Genomic DNA, 23,525 nt, shown 5'->3' with positions numbered 1-23,525 from the left:
TTGACTTGCAATCTTTCAAATCCTACATGTTGGTTAAATCAGTTAGCTGTAGTTTGTGGGAGCTTTTTTCTTCTGGGAAAATAAAAATAAAACTGTGATTTTGCTCGTGTCTACTCTTTATGTGGATGAAAGACAAGATATATAAATATAGCTATTAATAAAATACCACTCGAAAAAGAGATGACTTGATATCAGTCAACAATGATGGAGCATAAACCAAGTTTTGGCGTTTTTTTGGGCATAACAAGCAGCTGTAGTATTGCAAACTGAAGCTTTGGAGAGATTATAGACATTAGTCTGAGCTCCTGTTCAAGCTTGTGTGGTAGGGAGCAGGGTATTTGATTTATTTCATTTACAAAGAGGTAAAGGAACAGAACACAACATGGAGTCATTTTAAATTCAACTCTTCTCTCACTTATGTCATTTTAGAGTTGAACACTCTTATTTTCATCCCAGATGACTAAGGAATTTGAAGTTATGCTCTTTTTGATTTGGGGTATGGCTATCAGCGAACACTTCATTCTTTCTTTTATTTACTCCCTTAGAGGACTACATCCCATCTGATAGACCTACAAATACAGCTATTAAAGCTTAAAACTGCACTAAGACCTTTGGGACATCATGTATATGTATATATGCATGTACACGTGTATGTGTGTACACACACTAATGCACATATATGTGCATGTACATACGTGTGTATATACATGTATAGTATATGCATACACACATACACACAAAGATAAAATGTGACATAGCAAAATAGCTTCCCAGAAGACATTACAAACATTTTTTAAAGTACTTGTTGAGGATTTTTAATCTAAAGAAGAAAAACATATACTAGGCCGAAATCAGCACTTGAATGCAGGGCTCTACCACCGCCTGTTATAAGACTGATGCTTTAGCTGAGCCAACTTCACATTATCCTTTACGTAACTACCTTCTCTATTGTGCATGATGTGGCATGAAGAAAAATATCGATGCCAAAAAATTTTGAAAAGAGTAACAAAATATTTTTAATGTATCATCTTTTCATCAAAAGAAATACCACATGAGAATTTTTTTCAGTTCTGACACTGATTGCTTTGGTCTATAGGGAATTGGAACACTGCATAGGCTTCTCTTCAAGACCCCAATTAATTTACATAATTTCTAAGAACAGGTTTCAGTGAAGTGAAAGGAAGGCCGTTAAATTAGTATTATACTCAAGCTGATACATAATGAACTGCTCTTTCCCTTATTTATTCAAATAGGCATAGTAGTATGCTACACTTAAAAATCTCCAATGCAGTTACTGTAATGCTGCTGTTTTCTTCCCTATCAGCGACCTAGTAGTGCTCATGTTCGGTGACTCTGAAATAAAATCTTATGCAATAAAAAATTACTCCTTAAATATTGGTTTTACCCCAAAACAACCACTAGGATTACAGCACTTATTAAATCAATAAGATCACTCGATTTCCATTTTTTTGCAACAAATTAAATTTAACTCATAAACTATTTATAACAAAAACTAAGACTCCGTAAGACAAACTCGTAAAAAGCACTTCCATTTTCTGATTACAATGGCAAAATGGGTTTTTTTTTTTTAACAAGTCAAACACTAAAGAAAAATGCTAAAAAAAAAAAAAAAAAAAAAAAAGTGTTTATAATGAGAACCATGACCTGAAACTTGAATCCAAATGCTTCTAATTAGAAACTACTTTTTTCACAATATTCTGAACAAGTGGCTCTCCAAAGCTTGTAAATAAATGGATAAATAAATAAATACGTGTCGGTATTAACGGCTTTTCTTCAGTAATAACATTTAGCACCTTGAGTGTGTTTTTAAAGGGGTAAATTATCCATTCTTACTTATATTAACATCATGAGAAAGGTAGACACAACTACATGCCTTCTTCATATCTTCTTAATTCTTTCCCAATAAACCAAGGGCTTTCATGTTCCCGCAGCAATACTCTGTACAGTCTGAGTACTCTGGGCTGCAAGAAAGCATGGCCATATCACTGCTGGACAATTTCCCCCCTAGCTTCATACCCCAACCATAAGAAAATAGCTGGTGGAATTACTGATGTGTGTCCCTTCTGCTTAGGGCATTGAGACAACCAAATGTTACCATGGTAACATCACTGAATGCTCTTCACTATACTGCCCCCACCACGAAGTCCTTATTCAGCCCTTTCCCTTCAAAGAAGGAAGTATGTAACAAATAACAGTTCTGAGGCGGAAAAGTATAAGGGGAAGTTCCCACAAAATACACAATTTTGCTTCTTGTTCTTGTCTCTAGCTGTTGATCCGACAGCTATTGAAAAATGACCCTCAAGAGTAATAATCTTGTGAGTAAAATGAAATGCGACCCTCCATAACATCCCCTCAAAGGGAAGGCACACACACTCCCAAGCAGAGAATCGATACTGCACACATCCCATTCATCTTTTTCCATCCCTGCTGCCCTCCGCTTCAACTTGTTACCCCTCTCCTTCCAGCAGAGGGGACAAAGTAGACTTTTGTCATTTCCAAGCCTCTGTCAGAGGACCCCTGAGAGGACTGTTCCATCCACTCCCTTCCTTTGTTTTCGTTTCTCCACAGGTAAGCCACCTTGAGCTACCTTCGGACCTTCTGGGAGAAATCACCATGGACTGAGCCTCAGAGTTAGGACTCATTTTCATCCTACGGTGACAAACCTAGATAAGGGGAAACTGACTTATGCAATGACCACTCTGTGCTGTGGTCATCTTTCTTTAATGCCATAAGGACGGCTACCCATGTGTAACCAACACATGTTGAAAAGGGCTAAAGAAAGAAAAAATAATAATGATTCTGGCAACAACCCAGGGTATCTCATACCATTTAATCTATGTTTAGAGAAATAGAGAGGCTGTTAAATAGCAGAAGTTTTCTCTATCCCACGATAGACCAACATCCTGTAAATAATTGAGTTTCTGTTTAAGAAAAGGGGGACTCATTCTGACCCCAGGCACAAGATTATAGAGGTCATTACTCAGGCCCACTGGAAATGTGATTTAAATCAGTAAACGTTTATAAATACACAGTGCCTACTGCATGCAAAACACTATTCTTGAAGGCTAGAGCAAACACAAATTTAGATGAGACCCAGTCCCTGCCCAAACAGAGCTGACAATCTACAGTGAGATATGGTACAAATATCTCAATTAACAAGCATTTAATAAGTGCTCATTACATCCAGGAACTGTCCTAAGTTCTGAGGACAAAAGAAAGACCAAACCAGCACTTAAGGAGCTTATACACTAATAATGAACGTAATATTAATTTACAAAACGAACAACAACAAATAACTAAGTTAAACTACAGGCCCTTTATACATGGACAGTTTTTATATTCAAAATTCTGTCATTTATTCATCATTTTCTGCTTCTTTGGCATATTAGTTGCTAATATTTCAATTACAATGCATGGAATGCATAATTCTCGCTCAATGTGGTCATCCCTTTGGTCTATCTGTCTTTTTGGGGGGGGGGAGAAAGTGGAGGGGTAGATTATTCATGACCTTATTCTCATACCCAGTGGTCTGAAAGAGTCCATGCATGGTATATAAAAGCCTCACATATCAGAACCACATTTTTCATGATCAGATAAACCTTAACTGGCAATCATCACTTCCTTATGGAAATAAGATTAACCATCAATTAACTACGAATGGAAAATTATGATGAAAAACAGAGAATCACAGAAATCAGAGAATTTTAGATTTTAGTTATCACTCAATTCTAGCTCTTTCACTCTACAAGTGAAGAAGTCAAAGCCCAGAATGATGAAACAACTTATCCAGGGTCACAATGAACATTTCTTAAAATCGCCTGTCTTCTTTTATTGAATATATAATCACTGGATTATATTCAAAAGACAAGTGATTTTTAAATTTTATTCTGTCTACATTAAGTTATATAATTGTTATAATAGCTAGCATATATTGTATTTAGTTATAAATATGTACATACATATATATGCATAGACATATGCACATATACATAAAAGATGCATACGTGTGTGTGTTATATGTGAATATATGATCTCTCTATAAAATATCTCATTTTATCCTTACCACAATCCTGGGAGGTAGGTATTATTATCATCCCCATTTTTATATAAGAGGAAAATGAAAAGAGCCTCTATCCTCATGGAACTCACATTACCGCTGGGGAATGTATACAAATAAATACAAAGTTCATATATAATAACTGGGGGTAATAAAACATTTCTTATCAACAATGTAACAGATTCATGATCTCCCTAATATGCACAGTCCCTCCACAAATCCCAGCTCATACCTTCTCATCCTAATTCTGATCCACATCCTCAGAGAGTCATCATCCACAGGCTCTATGAGACTCAGAGCACTGGAGTTTCAGCCAATGCAGCATTTAGGTCACCAAGCTTTGTTCTCTTATTCTTTCTGGACCCATTTTACATTTCTTGTGCCCAAGTGCTCACTGCTGGCCATCATCTTAATTATTTTTGTTAGGGTATGTCTTAATCCTCTCATCTAGAGATTCACAAAATCACACCTGGAGTTAGAAGAGACGTCAAGAGGAATCCCCATCTGAACGAGAAATTCCTCGACACCTTTCCCCCTAGTCTTGGATGCTGTTTCTCACTGCATCCTAAGATCATGTCAGCTTTAGTTCACTACCACATCACACTGCAGACTTGTAACTGAGCTTGCAGTCAACTGAAATCTCCCATTCTTCTTTAAATAAATTTTTGTTCATTGCTAGTGATTTTCCCCCCAATTCTTTTCAAATAAAATATTGGGTAGTTGGTTATACTTTCTCCCCATTTTATACTTAGTGAAACCGATTTAGGAGGGGAAAAAAATCTCAAGCGTACAACTTCACATTTATCACTATATTTAATCTTATTAGATTTGGTCCAATGTTTTAAGATCCTTGTGAGTAGGTTTTGTTTCATTCTTTGTACTTCTATCTCTGGTGCCTAACATAGTATCTAACAAATAGTAGGCCTGTTGATTGGTTATCTCTTTCAGTTTCGAGGAGCATGCCATCTATCTTTTTTTTATGCAAGTCATTGATAAAAATGCTAAACAATGCAAGGCCAAGCACAGATGACCTTCCAAGTTGACATGAAACATTAATCCTCAGGTCCAGCTATTCAAGTAGTTTAAAATGAAGCTTCTTATACTCTTTGACCCACATCATGCCATCCTGTATACAAGAAAATGTGGTGGGTTCTATGAAGTTATAAATCACATTATAGTGCCTGGTTAGGTTTCTATGACTTTTCTGATGATAAGAAAATGTTCTCTTCTTAGAATTTTTTGACTGTGTATGATACTGCTTTTCAATTTTTTTGTTTTTACTTCTAAAATCAAATTTCCCCCATTTCTCCAACTTCTAGTTCATACTTGGTACTAGACAGTTCCATAGCACCTAGATAGATACAATCTTCCATATCACCCTATTACTCAGCTATGGATTAGAGACACTGCAATCCCATATTTTCATATCTCTTCAACCAATTATTATACTCAAAACTGTAAAATGTTGAGCTGAAAGCGGATGTAATAAATACTTCCTTGTTCCTCCCACCAACTGCCATTCTGGAACCCTTGAAAAGAAGGGAGTGATCACCCTAACACACATCAGAGATGGAACTTGTCCTGTCCAAAAAGGAAACTAGGTAACCATTATTGAGGTAACAGAAACACCATGACCTCAAATTGGACACAGATTAGGAAAATTATACCACCTTTGTCCCATTGCCACCCCTCCCGAGGCCTTATAGAGAATCTCCTTTAATATATCTCATCTCAACATAAAAGTCTTATGCACATTTCCTCTTTTTCCCTTCAATTACCTGAATTACTAAATAATCAATCACTCATTTAGAGAGGCCTTTACAAAAATGTGGAAACTGAAGTGGAGTGGAGAATGAGACCAAGTGTTCTCGTTTTAAAACTCCTCAAACTGACACAAAAGAAGCTCATTCAAACTGATGCAATGAGTGGTCCTAATTAAAAAGACCATGAGACTTTGTCAGGTATTTTGCTAAAATATAAGTAAAATCTATCTATAGCATGCACCTACCAGCGTCAAGAAAAATCCAAGTTCAAATTTGGCCTCAGACACTTATAAGCTGTGTGACCCTAGGCAAGTCACTTAACCCTGTTTGCCTTAATCCACTAGAGAGGAAAATAGCAAAGCACTCCAGTATCTTCACCAAGAAAACTCACTGTCTGACTGGTCCACATGGGCATGAAGAGCCAGAAATAACTGAACAACAAAACCACCTATCACTTGCAGGACCTTGGGCAAGTTCCTTAACCTCTTAGAAACTGTTTCCTCAACTGTAACATCGGGGGCTTGGACTCCAAGGTCCCTTCTAATCTAAATCTATGATCGTATAATACTATTGACGGACAGCTTTTATTATAGTGAACTATACACATACCAAGGATTCTACTAGCTATATTTATTGTTAGATCATGGCTTCATAAAAGTCAATGTTCCCTGAGGCCCATTTGTAGTAATGCCATTCACGTGCTTCAATTTAACATCCAATTCACACAAAAAAGACAAAAATACTCCTTCCTTCATACCCCCTGCAAAAAAATACCGTATCTCTTGACTTTCTAAAAGAATTAACTGTTAGAAATAGAAATTTGTCCTAATGTCTTGCTGAAAGAGATTTCTCCATGAGATTCATTTGTCTGCAATTCGCCAACTTGGGAACTCTACCAAAGCCGACTATTACCTACACCACAGAAGGAAAATAAACAGTCTTAACTACCTATTTGTGAACTATTTGTGAAATCATTAACAAGAACCATTCACCTCTACCAAACGTTCAGGGTTGGGGACGAGTAGGAAATGGGTGTTGGTTTTGGAGACAACAGAAGGATTCTTTGCAAAATTTTGTTTGAGGGCCCAGAATTTAAATTTATAACGCTGGCAAATGCAGAAAGCAGCAAGCTGCCAGAGAAATTCAGGAAAGCCAACCTTCAAACATATCCAATTCCCAAATACCATTTGCATTTTTTCTTGATAAGAGAAATTATCAGGCAAGGGAAATTCTGTCCTTAGACATGGCCACAGGTTTTTTCCTAGCGAACATATTAAGCTGCTGAACAACAAAATATTAATCACCATAGAAACTGCAAAATCACAATCCATCCGTGCTAAAATTCTAATGGTGTACACATCCTTTCTTACCCCTTTGGCTACACCAGATGGAGTGAGAAGGAAAGTCTTTTCTCTCTTTGTGGAATTTAATCTTCCCTCCACAGACCCAAACCCTGGCCTCATATGGGAAAATGGAAGAGAGATGTTTTTGCTAAAGGATAAGTCTACATGCATGCTTACAGATACACACATTTATATCTAAGAATTGGATAATGGGGTTAAGAATTCTCACCATGTCCTGTGATCAAACTGTCTGAATATTCTCAATCAGGTGGGAATATGTACACATAAAGCATTTTTCAATGTCTCTAAAAAATCAATATTCCACACAATATTTTTTCATCATTTATTATTAAATGGGAATCTCCAGAAAAGAAGTACACTAAAGCAAGGATTAACAATACAGGTCTTTGAGATCGGACTCAAAAATTAGCTTTAACTAATTGCTTTCACACTAGAGTACACCCTCATAAACACCCTTCCTAAAAAGATTTCTGGGACATTTTGACTAACTTCAATCAAGTATTCCACATATAAATTGGGCTTATCTTGGGAATGCCCTCTGCCAAGGCAGTGGAGTCTTCGGCCTTCAGAATGTGTGGCAACCTCAGTTCATCCCTTTCTCATGGTCTTCTGATTAAAATTTCCTTTCATTCGATCACCCTTCTTACACCTATCATTAGGTTTAAGACCCTACCCTCTACCAAAGGCATCACCATCTTTCCAGTCTCCCAGGCTCATTACTTTGGTATTATCCTCCATTACCCACTCTCCCTCAATGTCCAAATTCAGGTGCCAAATCTTGCTATCATCAGCCTCTACTATGTCTAACATATGATCCTTTCTTTCTACTCCCCCAACACAACATTAGGACAGGCAGGCCCTCATCATCTTGTCCCTATATTATTACGACAGCCTCCCAATAGGTCTCCCTGCCTCAAAGTCTCTCCCCATTCTAGTCTGTCCTACACAATGCTGCCAAGATGATTTTTCCTTCTACACAGATCTGATCATGTGATTACTCTAGTTAATCAACTCCCAACGATCTCCTATTGCCTCTAGGTAAAATATGTTCTCCTTTGTTTAACTTTTAAAGCCATTTACAAGCTAGCCCTAATCTATCTTCTGAACCCCAATGGACATTAGTCCTATTCCAACATTCTGTGATCCAGATAGAGCACACTTCCCTCTGCCTCACACATGAAATTCCATCTCCCATCTCTGCACCTTTGACTAGCCCATCTCCCCTACCAGTAAAAGGACTCTCCTCACCTCTGCCTCATAAAATCCCTCTCTTCCTTCCAAGACGTAGCCCAAGCACCCTCTCCTGCCTGAAGCCTTTCCAGATACCCTCAAGTGCTACTGCTCTCTTTTCCAAACTAGTTCACATTTAACTACTTGTATTTGGTTATATTATTCTCTTCAGATTGATTTTTATATAGTTGTATATGTATTTCTTGCCCTTCCCATCACAACATAAGCTCCTTTTGAATAGAGAATGTTTCATCCTGAGTACTTGGACACTCAGATCCTAGCACTGTGCCTAACACATTACAGGTACCTAATAAATGCTTGTTGTCTGACTGATTTACATAATCATCGAAGTATAAATTTGGATGCAACTTTGATAACAGTGAATGTAGGATAGATTCCCCCCCTCAGGTTTTATATAACTGGATTTCCCCCCCTTTTTTTAATTTTTACCACAGAGGTAGTCATAACACGGTAGTCGTGTGCAACAGTTCAGATGATAGCAAAAATGCCAACTTTAGTTATAGCATTTAGTTCAGGAAGGACGGACGGAAGGATGGACAGACGGACGGACGGAAGGAAGGAAGGAGGGAGGGAGAGAGGGAGGGAGAGAGGGAGGGAAGGAAGGAAGGAAGAAAGGAAGGAAGGAAGGAAGGAAGGAAGGAAGGAAGGAGGGAGGGAGGGAGGAAAAGAGGGAAGGAAGGAAGGACGGAAGGAAGGAAGGACAGACGGATGGAAGGAAGGAAGGATGGAGGGAGGGAGGGAGAGAGGGAGGGAAGGAAGGAAGGAAGGAAGGAAGGAAGGAAGGACGGAAGGAAGGAAGGAAGAAGGGAGGGAGAGAGGGAGGGAAAGAGGGAAGGAAGGAAGGAAGGACGGAAGGAAGGAAGGAAGGACGGAAGGAAGGAAGGAAGGAGGGAGGGAGGGAGAGAAGGAGGGAGAGAGGGAAGAAAGGAAGGAAGGATGGAAGGAAGGAGGGAGGGAGGGAGGGAGGGAAAGAGGGAAGGAAGGACGGAAGGAAGGAAGGACAGACGGATGGAAGGAAGGAAGGATGGAGGGAGGGAGGGAGAGAGGGAAGGAAGGAAGGACGGAAGGAAGGAAGGAAGAATGGACGGAAGGAAGGAAGGAAGAAGGGAGGGAGAGAGGGAGGGAAAGAGGGAAGGAAGGAAGGACGGAAGGAAGGACGGAAGGAAGGAAGGAAGGAAGGATGGACAGACGGAAGGAAGGATGGAGGGAGGGAGGGAGAGAGGGAAGGAAGGAAAGAAGGAAGGAGGCACAGATAAAGATATATAAACATAAGGAAGTCTTTAGTAAGGAAATTCTCTTTAACAATGCAGGTCAGAACCTTCTCTACAATTTATAGTCTCATAGAGCTGTTTGGATCACTGAGAGATTAAATAACCTGCCCAGGGTTGTGCTGGTGTGTCTCCGGGGCAGGAGTCTTTCTGACTTTAAGGCCAGCTATCTATTCACTTGGCCACAGTCCCTCTTCTTCCTACTATACAATCTCTTTCGCCACACATGTACACACACATGTACACCCACACAGATATAAGTTAATAGATTTCCCTGAATTCCTCTTCAACTGAGATGATTTCTGTTCTTGAAATTCATTTTCCTAGGCTGAGCTACCAACACCTTCTTTCTAACTCAAAATGAATCACAAGCACATTCAATGTTTCCATCACTTATTGTTCATTTCAAACACTTTCACAGAGGATGAAAAAAAAGGCAAGGATCAAGCAATGTCATTTTTTAAAACCATAAAAAGGATAATGGATGGTTGGTGATCTTTCAAACAGTGTTTCTCTTTCCTTACACATCCACGTTAATGAGGGTGGTTTGACAAATCCTCCCTCTCCCCATCCCACCCACCCCACACCAACTTCAGAAATTTGCATTTCCTTGGAAGACAGGAATAGTTTGCCAATAAATGGCAAATTGGGAATACTTTCCTTCATTTGCAGAACATCTGTGTGATAGATGCATTAGCTGCCAGTGAAACTGCTATAATTCAAAATTTACAAGCAAGTAGCATAAAGTATAGATTACAAGTTACAAAAATTACAAATAATAAAAACTAATATAAGTTATAATAACCAGCATGGATCTGTGAAGATTTCAGAAAAGATTTTTCATTAATTTTCAATATGTGAATTTTTCTTCCCCCCACGCACATACTGTTCCCTCTAAAAACAAACCTTTCTAGAAAAATGCTAATTTCCAAACACATTTCAGTTGTGTCTCTACACTGCAAGGGAATTACAGAACTGAAATAATCATTCAGATAATTCTAGCCCCACCAGTGACCAGCCAGCTAAGAGCCTTATTTTACAAAGACAATGACATGATGAACAGAAACCTAGCTAGTCTCCATGTATATCTGGTCCTACATGTGAGTCTAAACATGCCCAAGCTTCCAGTGACACTGAGGCACTTGATACTGGTTGATGGTAGAGCACACTTCACTAATGAGAACCCAGGCTCCACTCATAAAGACTCGATATTTAAGGAATGCTTATGTGATAGTTAATCAAATGATGGTTCTGGTGGCTCCACAGCGGGGCTCAGTGTGAAATTAATTTGGTCATCTTGGCTGCCAGATATTTTCATATCATTCTCAATCAATGATCTGCCTTTTCCAAGCTCTGATGATTACAAAGCTGGCTCAGTCTCAGACAAACCTACCCTACTCTAGACAATTTATTCAATATTCAATGAAATGCCAACCTGACTTTAAAAGCAGCCACCTGCTAGTAGACCAGTATTAGCATACCCATAGATTGTTGGAGCTAGAAGGGACCTTAGGAATAATCTAATCCAATTCCCTCATTTTGCACATGAGGAAACTAAGGCCTATTAGTGAGAAGCTCAGAGCTAATTAATGCATGGATGTTCATTAAAGACATACTTTACCAAAAGTTTCAGTGAAAGAAAGGCAACACGTTCTCCCTGCAAAAACACAAGCTGCTTTGATAGTTTTGGACATAGATAGAGCCTTCTCATTCCCATTAAGCCCTACCTACCTCTATCCAGGAGAGGGGGAATAAATGTAACTGGATGTTCAGCTTTTTCCTTTGCACCACAATGGTGGTCAAAACATAGTTAGGCAAATCTGTGCTACCTGTTTAGCTGGTAGTGAAAAGGTCCATTTTAGTTATGGCATTTAGTCCTTTAGAGAGGGAGGAAGCAAAGTGGGGAGGGAGAGGGAGGGAGGAAAGGAGAGGGAGGGAGGAAAGGAGAGGAAGGGAGGGAGGGAGGGAGGGAGGGAAGGAAGGAAGGAAGGAAGGGAGGGAGGGAGGGAGGGAGAAAGGGAGGGAGGGAGGGAGGAAGGAAGGAAGGAAGGAAAGGAAGGCCCTTCATTAAAAGAGGTAATAGTAGTGTTGGTAGGAATGAGGAGTGGGCTCTAATTTATTAATTGACTTTATAACCCCACTGGTAATAGACACTAGTTAAAGGTGAACCTGAGTCTGGTAGCACTACGTAGAAGTACACACACATGCTATATGGTGTGATTCATCCCATCAAAACACCCATTTATCTGAAGTGTAAAAAGAATGGCCTTGAAATATTGTTCATCTCAGCCCATTAAATGTGCTTAGCTTTGACTTGTATCTCATAACAGCTGAACATTATGACAATCTCCCACCACAACATGCATCTAGGATGATTCAATGCTGAATCCAAACATATATTCCTTGCACCACAATGAAAATAACTAGAAATAAGTTTGCCTGCTGGGAAACAGTGATGATCAAACAGAGATAACGGGGAAAATACAGAGCCTATTTTTGGACTCTGCAGGAACATATTTGCATGCTGAAAACTTCCAAAACTTAAGAAAAACAAAATAGATTTTTTCATTCTTTGTATTTTTTTTTAAATTGTGAACATCATTGTGATACCACACCCATATAATTTCTTTAGGCTTTATTATTTTCATATACATGTAACTACCCATAACGAAATTTGGCAACATGTTTTAAATTTTTCATATCCTCCTATAAAGACAATTTTCAGTATCTTAAAGTTTTAAAATTCCATCAATCAACAAGCATTATTAACTACCTCCCATATTCCATGGACTGTGCTGGAGATGCAAAGACAAAAATGTAACAGACCCTACTTTCAAAGAGCTTATACTCCATCTGTCTAAGTTTAAATGACGGGCGTGTAATTTTTTTGGTAAAATTTGGGGGTGACAACGGGTTTAAGTTACTTGTCCAGGGTCCCACAGGTACTAAGCGTCTGAGGTTGGATTTGAAAACTCAGGTCTTCCTGGCTCCAGGACTGGTGCTTTATCCACTGTCCCACCTAGCTGTCCCTGATGGGCATGTAATTCTTGACCAATGACCAACAAAAAGATAAATGAATCCACAAGTAACCTGGGACTGTTATTCCAATGCATCAGATATTAAAGACCTTTAGGATTTCTCCTACTCACTAATTTGAAATGATTCCACATTATGAGGTGGTAACTTCATAAAGTAGGGTAAACAGAAGTCGATATTTAAAAGAAAAAAGAAAGGTTGTAATTATGGGCTAAATTAGGTTTTAAGATGTAAAATTATAGTATTCATTAAAATATAAGATTAAGAGAGTTTGTGTCAATATTTCTTTTTCCTTTTTATTCAATGGAGCAATAAACCTATCCACAATGAGAATGCATGAAAATACGTATTCGATGGGCATTTGGCAGTGCCCAACAGACATTATTAAACAAACACTGTAAGAGGCACAGAAGTGACATGTTAAGTGGTCTTTGCCCTCAAAGAGATTTTGATCAAGAGAAAAAAGATGTAGAATAAAACTTAGCAACAAATTCTCAGGCACGTCACGAAAATGACTTCCTAAGTCTAAGCAGACGTCAAAAGAAAGCAAAGATTATGTTTTAGGACATTTAGGTGAGCTACCAGAATATGAATCATGAATGATTGAAAAAAATAAACTCCTAGTAGGTTTTTAAACTTATGAGCTTTTTCAAATGTACTCCTAAATAATCAACCTGTACCACTAATTATGCCCTTATTATATTAACTCGAGATACAAAATTTCTTAAAAATGGAATAAGAAAGTTATAGAGGTTTATATATGGCTTCATTTTTCAGCATTTCCTCAGGAAAGCACCAAGGACTGTGTGTTACACAATCTGAAGCGATTTTATATTAATTCATTAACAGGATCAGTCAGAAAACAATGTTTAGGTAGCCCTGATTTGTCAGCAATTACTGCTACTGATGCAACAATGTCTTCAGTCAAGCAGCTCAAGACATATATCTATATCGTAAATTAAGAGATGAGTTTTTTTAGCCCCATTTTATAGACAGGGAAATTCTAAAACAGAAAATGAGTCATTTTTTCTAATCTGCCAAAAAATTGAATCAGTAATGGAAATGAAACTTAGAAAACAAACATCCTGACCACTACTTATCTATCTTATTCTTAAACAAAGAAACATTTATTTTATAACAACTATGCACAAGACTCTCTGAATACAGTCCCTACCATCAAGAAACTTAAAAAAATATATATTTTTATTACTTTTTAAAATCACTATAAAACACAATTAAGTTGTTCTAGTCTAGAAAACGAACACATATTAGGCTGACTTGGAACTAACTGGAAAAACTTCTAGAATTCATAGGAGTATGAATCTAAATCTGGAAGGCCCTTCTAAGGATATTTGATACAACCCTCTTATTTTACAGGTAAGAAAACTGAGGCCCAGGCTGTAATGGTAATTTAAATGGGAAGATCTTTCCCATTCATTAAGAGGTCCACGTGACTTGCCTGTGCAAATGGAAGTCTGAGTAGCCTGTGGTGGGAGAAGTTTATTGAATGGGTAGAACAGGAAGAGGCAGAGCTGGGGCAGAGCTGACAGGAAGTTGGTCTTTAGAGCAGTCAGAACTAGGAAGGAGGCAGGCTGCTGGCTAGTGTGAGTAAAACAGCCTGCCTGTGATTTGTTTTATGGAGCTGGTTTGTGGGAAGCCTAGCCAGGGATGGCTTGAGGCTGGTGTTGTCCTCTGCATGGTTATTGATAGATTACAATGGATTTGGCTTTCTGGTGTCTGAATAAATGTTTTGGTTCTGTCTTCCACATGGAGAGTCTGTTGAATTTCGTAATTCAGAACTGCACTGGGATATTCATGGCTGCCGTAGGCACCATGAATGTCGTATTGGTGCTACACAGGCAAATTAAAAAACTTGACCAATGTCACAGAGACATTAAGTGTCAAAGGCAGGATCTGAACTCAAGACCTAAGACTATATATTCAATATTCTTCCCACTGTAATATGCTATTCTTATATAGCCTGAACTTTGCCACCTACAATGGGTGCTACAGTACATAAAGGACTTCACCTGATGTCAGGAATATCTGAGTTCAAATCCAGCCTCAGACATTTATTAGTTATGTGATCCTGGACAATTGATTTAACCTCTCCTAGGCTCAGTTTCTTCATCTGTAAAATGGGGAATAATAATAGCACCTATCTCCTAGGGTTGCTGTGACAATATTTGTAAAGTGCTTTGAAATCCTTAAAAGTACTAAAAAATAAACTATTATTATTACTAACAGTGTTTTCTCTTTGTCAAATATACAGGGGACAGGACACTGGCCTGGGAATCTAGAAACATAGATCACAACTTTGCTATGGGAATTTCAGTTTTTCTGGACCTCATTTACCCATCTACAAAACACAAAAAAAACGGTCTCTTTTCTGTTATAAAACTCTATGATTCTATACATATGGTCTTTATTTCCCAGGATAAAAGAAAATATATTCCTACAAATTCTTATAAAACTTGAAAGAATATCAGGCATTCAATCAATTTCAAAGTGCTCAAAATTTTGCAAATACACATAGGTATGTAGCTCCTACTTATGCATGTGCTACATAATCAATAACTTTAACCTCATGGGTAATCACAGAGAAAAACTGAAAAAGTTAGACAAAGCTACCTTACATATAAATAGCATTCGCATAATACATTGTCTGCTGAATCAAAATGGAACCGAGAGAGGGCAGTGGGTCAACACTACAATTCAAATATCAAAACTGATTCCTCTTCCTTTTTATAGGGCCATACATTTAGAGCAGGAAGGGAATATCAACACTGAGCACAACCTTTACATTTACACAAATGAATAAGTTGAGGCATAGGGATGGTAAGAGACTTGCTCAAGATCACACAAGGAATAAGTCACAAAACTGGAATCAGAACCCAGGCTTCCTGACTCATTATATGACTGTATCTAAACGGTTTATATTTAAATATCTGACATGGAAACATAACCAGAAAGGAAGCATTCTAAAGTGAAAAAGTGGGGGAAATGATTGGCAAGAACACCAATCCGTATTTTGATATGTGACTTTGAGAACATTCGTATGTTCATTAGTTTCTGGTGTCCTGTCCAAACATATATTCTAGAGAAGAATGAACAGCTTACCTTGAACACTTCCATTGGAAGAGGAAATTTTGCAGCATCATTAAGAGATTTTTCCAGAGCACATTTCCATTCAGATGTTGTCTTCAAAGAATAGATTTCTGGGTGAACAACAACAAATCACATAACAGTGTATAGGCTAGAGAGTTCTACAGCTATGTGTTCATTCACAAATGTTAACTCTGCAAACGCTCAGTAACAACCTAATAACCACAGCAGTCACACCGTAACTACTACAAAGACCCATTCCCAAATTTGTGAGATTAATGGCAACTTGGGATTCCATTATACAATGTGCAAAATGGGCGAAACAAGGCTCCTCTAAAGGGGAGCATTTGCATATACTCTACAAGCATTCTAAAAGGGATTTAATGGTATTAATCACATTAGCAAGACCTTCAGTGATGCACTACCCACAAATCACCTAGGAAACAATATCCACTGACGAAGAACTTAATATCTGATGTATTTCCATACTAAAAAAGTGTTCAGTTGCCTATCAGTCACCATTATTACAGCACATCTGTCACCAGATCTCTAAGCTTTCTGCATGTGAAAAACAGATCCATGTAAATCAGAAAATTACTGAAAGGTAAATTAAAATTTACTAACCAAGTTTAATATTTACACATGAAATGTTGCTGTTAACACACCACATGCTACACATATTTGTTTCTGGAGGAAAATTACCCATGTGCGTTATTTACTCTGAGTGTAAAACTTTTTTTTAAAATTTTAAGAAATTGTCAAGTAATGTTTTTACCTGTGGCTGAAACTTCAAGGGAATTTTATGATCTGCTCTCAACAGATTTAAGACCTTATCAGAATAGGATTTGCAGAAGCACTCACTGGAAGTGGCTATGTTTATACCATCACTATATCAACCCAGGCTACTTTAGACAGACAGACAGGATATGAATATGAATTTAAGTACACTTAAAAGGCAACATTAAACATTTGGGGCTATATTTTTAATTCCCTGCTTGTCTGCTTTTTAACATGTGGTCATATATTCTGATCCTCAGTGCTTCTGGATTCACCTTGTACTTTAAGTCCTTGTAGGATGTGTATGTGTTCATTGTCTCTTTATTATTTTCAATACCTTTTATGGTGGAAAAAAATGCTGCCCAAACTCACTGAACCATCAGCGCCTCACCCCGGTGCACTGATGGCCAACTAGCTACAAAAACCCAAGATTAACTTGTAAATAATAGTAGACTATATTTGAATACAAATAATACTTCAGTGTCTGGGAGGAAAGTCTTGAACTGAGGTATTTTTTTAATACACAAGTTACCATTTACAACCAATAAAGGCAGAGAGATAAAAGAAACAGATCATGGAACTTGGCATATCACTATGAAGTCAGTCAAGCCCTGAGTATCTTCATGGCTGATATTTAATTTCTGATGACTAGTCTAACATTCAGAAGACAGTGTACATTCAAGGAATACCTTCGGATTTGCTAACTTATTTAAATGGTTTTTCCATCACAACAAACTGCCAAAGAGAACAATTTCTGTAGAATTTACTAAACTTAAAAAATTCACTGAAAATATGGCTTAAGGTAATTAAACTTAGTTCTTCAAACACTGAATATTGCACTATTTTTAAGTAGCCAGATTGGAATGATGGCTTTATTCATTATTAAGTAGTTGTTTTTATTTTTTTTATGCTAAGGTACTTAGACTGGTACTAATTTATTCTCAGTATGGAATAATGTGCTCAACAAAGCCCTATTCTGATGCTTTAGAGTAGCATGGAGGTGAACCAGGTCTTGAAAGCTTTGCCAGTGGAGTACCAGCTGTGGAAGATATACAATGCTGGAAAGGCTTTGAGTATGATACCAACAAGAGTCTGATTCTGTTTTCCAAGAATGAAATCCTCAGCCTAATTGAGGATGAAAATCACCACCAGAAGGCTAGCCATTTGGCCAAGGCAACCCACTAAACAAAAATATAAAATGGCTCTCAGTCTTACATAGCTTCTCTGGTGACTGGGGCAACATGGCTTGAAAAGGGGGCATAAAGTGTTATGAATCAAAGATTTTGGACATGAGCTTATTAACGAGGAATTCTATGAACTGGAGTTTTTTAACATAGTGCAAATATTTCACTAAAATTGGTTTCCCTCAGTTTATGAATTTAAGAATATCATTGTAAGAAGATGTCTCTAGACGTTTTCTTGGATGCCAACATGATTAGTGATAAAAAAAGAAAAAGTTTAAGAACTTCTTTTTGACTGTCTAAAACTCTCCTTTGATGGTTATGCTAAAATGGCATCTAGCCTGATAATCTAAAAATAAGTATCTTGTCCAATGATCACTGACTAGACATACTACTAGAAGAATTGAATCCTATCCATGTTGACATTCTCACTCTACATGGAACAAGGAAGGTGAAGTGGTGAAACAGCAGACAACTGAGAAGTTCTAGTGAGAAAGGCAAAGGAAGGATTTGGAAGAGTGGGTTTTCTCCTACACCCACTCAAAGACAATAAGAAACATCACCTCATGGGATATTTGGTCATCTTATACTGCAGAGGTCCTGATAAGACCACCATGAAAACAACTGCATCTATCTATCCAAGAAGCCTAAAAGGTTTTAAAAAATTATATGAAGAACACAGTAAGGTCCTCCAAATTATACATATATCTACATTTGATACTAGATGTCTTCAAAGCAAGGTGGAAATTGGTTAGGATGATAAGACATATTGGAAAATATGAATCAAGAAAAAGAAATGAGAGGGGCCAAAAATGGAAATTCTATGCAGATGCCTCTTGTCAACATAACATGAATACTTTCTTTCAGAAAAACAAAATCGGTAGGCATTGAACATGATGAGCTAAATAAATACTGCAACAAACGAAACTGATTATATTTTGACAGGAAATGATTCACTACTGATAATAGAAGTCATTCCTGAATCATCTGTCAGGGTACAGTCAGACCACTGACTTCTAAGACCAAGTGCAAAATTAGAACAAAGTTAGAAAAAAACAAGAAAAAAGATATGGTGTACAATTAAAACAACTCCATCTGGGCAGGCTTAAATATATTATTGATGACCAAAAACAGAGGATGTGGATGGAAGAAAGAACACAGACCACAAACTACAATCATTTTATTCAGAATTTTTTTCAATAAGAATCAATGACCATAACAAAGGAACCACAAAACAGCCTAAAAGGTTTCTGAGTCAGCACACACTTGACTCACGGCCAAGTGAAGGGGATAAAATACAATACTGGTTTAGGAAAAAACCAGGCAAAATCTTATGGAGAAGGATGATGAAGATTATGAGCAGTAGTCATCTCATCGATCAGACAGATACAGTTAAAGATAAAATCAGGGTTTAAATAAAACTTTGCAGGTGACCCAAGTAAGGAAATAATTCCAAGAGCATTTAGAGATGAAAAACAGAAGGTCAAGAAACAGAAGAAGAATGAAATAGATCTATACTTTTATAACAATCTTTTTTTTCACCATCAAGGGGAGCAGAGTCAATACATTTAGACTGTTTATATTCCTGTCCTGGATGGTGGAAATGATATTAAATAAAACAAAGGCAAAGAAGCTAGCTTAGACTAAGTGCACATAGAGGAGATATGTGCTGGGAGGGTACTGAAAGATAGAGCCATGGAGTTACTGCATGGGAAAATACCAAAGGTACAGAGAAAAGATCTGTCTTAAAGACTTCTTTCACATATACATCAACTTTTTTATGAAGATAATCTATATATCTTCATATATCTATCATATATCTAGAGCTACCTTTGATGAGAGTATAAGAAGGGAGTAAAGGGCACTTTCACAAGTGGTATTACATAGGAAACCATATCTTTATCATACAACTGACAAAAAGATACAGCAAATCTAGGGTTCCTTTCTGCTTTAATGTTGATTATAAAAAAGCATTTGACTCATTAGATCAAAGCACTGCCTTGAACACTTTCTTCTAAGGTGCCTCCTATCAAAAGTTGCTGAAAGATCTAATAACAGATATCCTTTGTGGATGAAAGAATGAATGGAAAGAAAAATTATAAACCATTTACTAAGAGTATATGTTTCAGGCAATGTGCTAAATTCTGGATAATAAAAGCTCAAACGGTGAGGCAGGCTCTGCTCACAAAACGCTTATACTCTAAATAGGAGTCTTTTCCAGCTTCAGGTCTGCTTCAGATGTAAAGATCTGAAAATTCTAAGAATATAGGTAGACAGCAAGGTATAAATAGAAACTTGGAGGACAATAATAAGCTTGATGGTAAGTGTCCAAGGATCGTGAGGGTAGATTAGAAGGGCAAAGGGTAAAGCTTGGAGGACCTGCAGATTCAGGGACTGGGCACAGATGGGAAGGCCTGGCAGACCATCATCTTTTCAGAAAGATTGGAGCTAATGACTTCTAGCTCATCTAAATGGTGAGCAGCCACGTCACTGTTCCCATCCTGTCTCCTCACTGAAGTTTGTGGAAGGATAGTAATGTAGCAGTTTTTCATGCCTGGCCTCCCTGATGGAGTCTGATCTGAAATATCATTCAATGAAATGAAATAGGGAGATGTAAGCAAAGTTTGCCTCTATCATCATGGCAGGCATTCAGAACAGAGTCCAAGCCGACAAGGGTTTCCCTTATCAATGGTAAGAGTGCTCAATGTTCCTGTTGGTAGTTGGCACTGTGGTTGTTGGGAAAAAAAACAAAAAAGCCCTGAAACACTGCAAAAGCTCCTGGAAGAAATCCGTAACCACTCTAAAGAATTAGGTTTGACCTCCACACTGGCTTGAGGAGGGGGGACCACAAGTGGATTGATTCAGTATGAAAAAGAAATGGCATTCAGCGCATGATGCAAATTTATATGAATGGCGACAACTTCATGAACATTCTTTATCACCCGTACGTCTTTTGTTTCTCAGGAAGCAAGATCTTTAGTGACAGCAAGAACAATTACAATCATTTGTAATGGGTAACTGGGAAGTGGCGGCTCTCTAGCAATATCAAGTCAAGAAAGCCAGAGGGTAGTTAGAGTAAAATGCATATGAGTAGTATGACCTTATAAATGTAAGTCTGCCAGATACGGATCAGCCTGGAGTCATACTGATAAATATGGGGCTGGCATGCCGGACCAGGGATGCCAGTTACTGCAAAGGACCAGGTTATATGAAACCTTTTAAAGAAACTAGGTTCAGAGGAAGACATAAAATGAGAACACAGGATGAAATGAATGAGAATGGGGAAGTAAAGGTAATAATCAGCTTACTAGATAAAGTCTAAATGAGATATGTCCCACAGCTGAGAGAAACTGAGTAAAAGGCTTCTTTGGAGTCAGAAAGAAAACAGAGGGTCCTGCTAATGGAGCCTAAAGGAGATTAAGTCATCAGGTCAACGACCATCCAGAGAACAACTCCAACTGGAATCAACAAAGGGGAGGCCCAAGGTCCAACTGCAAAAGAACTCTACCATTCCAAGGGCTTCTAGATTTCTCTCGAGACCACTCTGTCTAGGCCTGGGTTACAAGTGAGACAGACTTGCAAGAAATGGCAGTGAACCCAAGGATTATGGCTAAAGGAATGCCATGCTGGCCAAAGAGGAAATTAAAGTGAGCAGCACCCAAGAGCCTCTTTAATACTCTAATTTTATGCCTAGCTAAGTACTTAATGGAAAGCTATATATTTATGTTTTAGTTATACATATAATTTAATTAATAACTTATTTATATTAATAAAATACACAGAATAATGACAATAAAATTATATTAACAATTACTATATTAATTAGCTATAGCATACTCTAAGATCCTCTCATATTGCAATAAATATGAGCCGTACACATAAACGGATTCTGACTATGATGTATTATAACGGTCAGGAGGCATTCTGGGGTTCGTGGAGGAGAAAGAGAAAGGAGAGCTACGAAAGCCCACCCCCCGACCCCGGGTATGGCTCACGGACCTTGGAAAACAAAGGACCATCTCTTCAGTCTTAGCAGAATTGCTAAGTCTAATGGGGGAACTTCCTTTTGGGGTAGGGAGAGGGGCACTGCCCATGTGATTGAAGGCCAAGCACTACTCAAGTTCATCCGTCTAATAGGTAACTGCTGTTTCTCCAGCCCTTGAGGCACCACGTAGGTAGGGCTCATCCTGGATTTCTGACACTGATCAGTCTTCAAACTACTACTAAACTAGCGATTACAGAAACTCTTCTCAGACCAAAGCTTCAAGGCCAAGAGCATAGGAGGTAGGGATAAAATCATAAAGCTAAGCCATACCCAAAAAGAGGCTTCAGCCAGTGCACAGAAAATATCCCTCTGTCCTCCTTCTAGGAATACTGCCTATGAAAACAGAATTTAACCCTGGGGCTTCTTTCTCTTTTTTTAAAGGGTGAAAATTAACTGCAGTGTTGTCAGCTATACTCAACCACCTGCAGAAGCTAAACACCTAATAGTTTCAATAAGCAGAATTGCACATGTGTGCAATTCATTAGACAGGCATTTCGATTACCCTGGCAAGTTTATGGACAATAAACAGTACTGTTAAAAGAGCATAAAGCATTTTCTTAAAATGCTAGTGTTGCAGGTAATTTAACAAAGTGCACCATGTCAATGTGTGTTTAGGGGAAGTAATAAGCAATTAAAATGGGTCCTGATTCATCTTTAACTAGAAGCCTACATGAAAATGAGGCAATCTTCCTTCGTAGGATTTGGCAGGCTGCTTTATGATAAATGCTACAGGAAACAGGAGTGTAAAAAAAATAACTTGGAAAATCCAGAGACTAAACAATCCTATTCAATTCAGCAAACAATTATTAAGGCTATATACTATATGCAAAGGCACCATGCTAGGTACTGAATTTTTTATTTGTTTCTGATTTTTTTTTAAAAAGGAAGGAATGTGATTTCATCCATAGAGGGAACATCCAGTGAGAACATTCCCTCAACTAATTAAAATCAGCACCCACCAGAGGCACTGAGATGTTACTGACTACCTAGGATTATAGAGCATGTCTGTGGACCATCTAGTACCTAAGGCTACCTATTCAGGGACTGGTGATAAAGAGACAAAATTGAAAGAAACAGCCCCTGCCTCATGGAGTTTACTCTCTACTAGGCACAAGGGTTCTTATCAGGAGGCTTTAAAAAAGTATATTTTGATAAGTGAATTTCAACGTAACTGATGACCTTTGTATATCCTAAGTGTTTTCTTTCATGTATTTAAAGGCATTATTCTGACAAGGGATCCACTGTCTTCATCAGACTTCCTCCCAAGGGGTCAATGACACAGAAAAGAGAAGAATCCCCATACTAACACATGGCTGGCACATATAAATGTTTCCCCCTTGTTTGTCCTATATAAGTAAATACAGGAAAACTTGAGGAGGGAGAGTATATTAATAATTGACAGGAAGGGGGTGAAGGGCCACAGAGCAACTGAGCTGAGCCTTGATACTGAGAGACAAACGAGGTAAAGGACACATTCGTATCAGCATCTCCGGTGCCTGGCACGTAGTAGGTGCTTAATGTTTGTTGACCAACATGGGAGATAGTTTTGCATATATGTAAGGTGGAAAATAGATGGAATGGAGCATGGAGGAACACCTGGCAATCCAATTTAGCTGGAATACAGAATGCATAAAAAGGCATGTGGAATAAGGCTAGA

General features: G+C 38.1%; 1 protein-coding gene across 4 annotated transcripts in view; it reads right to left on the bottom strand.

The window, feature by feature from the left end:
• The window catches only part of SFMBT2 (Scm like with four mbt domains 2), a 295,043-nt gene that overhangs the window by 109,931 nt on the left and 161,587 nt on the right, over positions 1-23,525 (bottom strand). For all 4 annotated transcript variants that reach the window (XM_072653415.1, XM_072653416.1, XM_072653418.1 and 1 more), the window contains one exon: positions 15,881-15,978. In XM_072653415.1, coding sequence (XP_072509516.1) covers positions 15,881-15,978 — 98 coding nt within the window. The remainder of the gene's footprint in view (positions 1-15,880; positions 15,979-23,525) is intronic.

Source organism: Notamacropus eugenii, chromosome 3, assembly GCF_028372415.1.
Source record: "Notamacropus eugenii isolate mMacEug1 chromosome 3, mMacEug1.pri_v2, whole genome shotgun sequence".
Taxonomy (NCBI): Eukaryota; Metazoa; Chordata; class Mammalia; order Diprotodontia; family Macropodidae; genus Notamacropus; species Notamacropus eugenii.
Note: the sequence above shows the minus strand (reverse complement) of the source record. Positions and strands in the feature narration are given on the sequence as shown.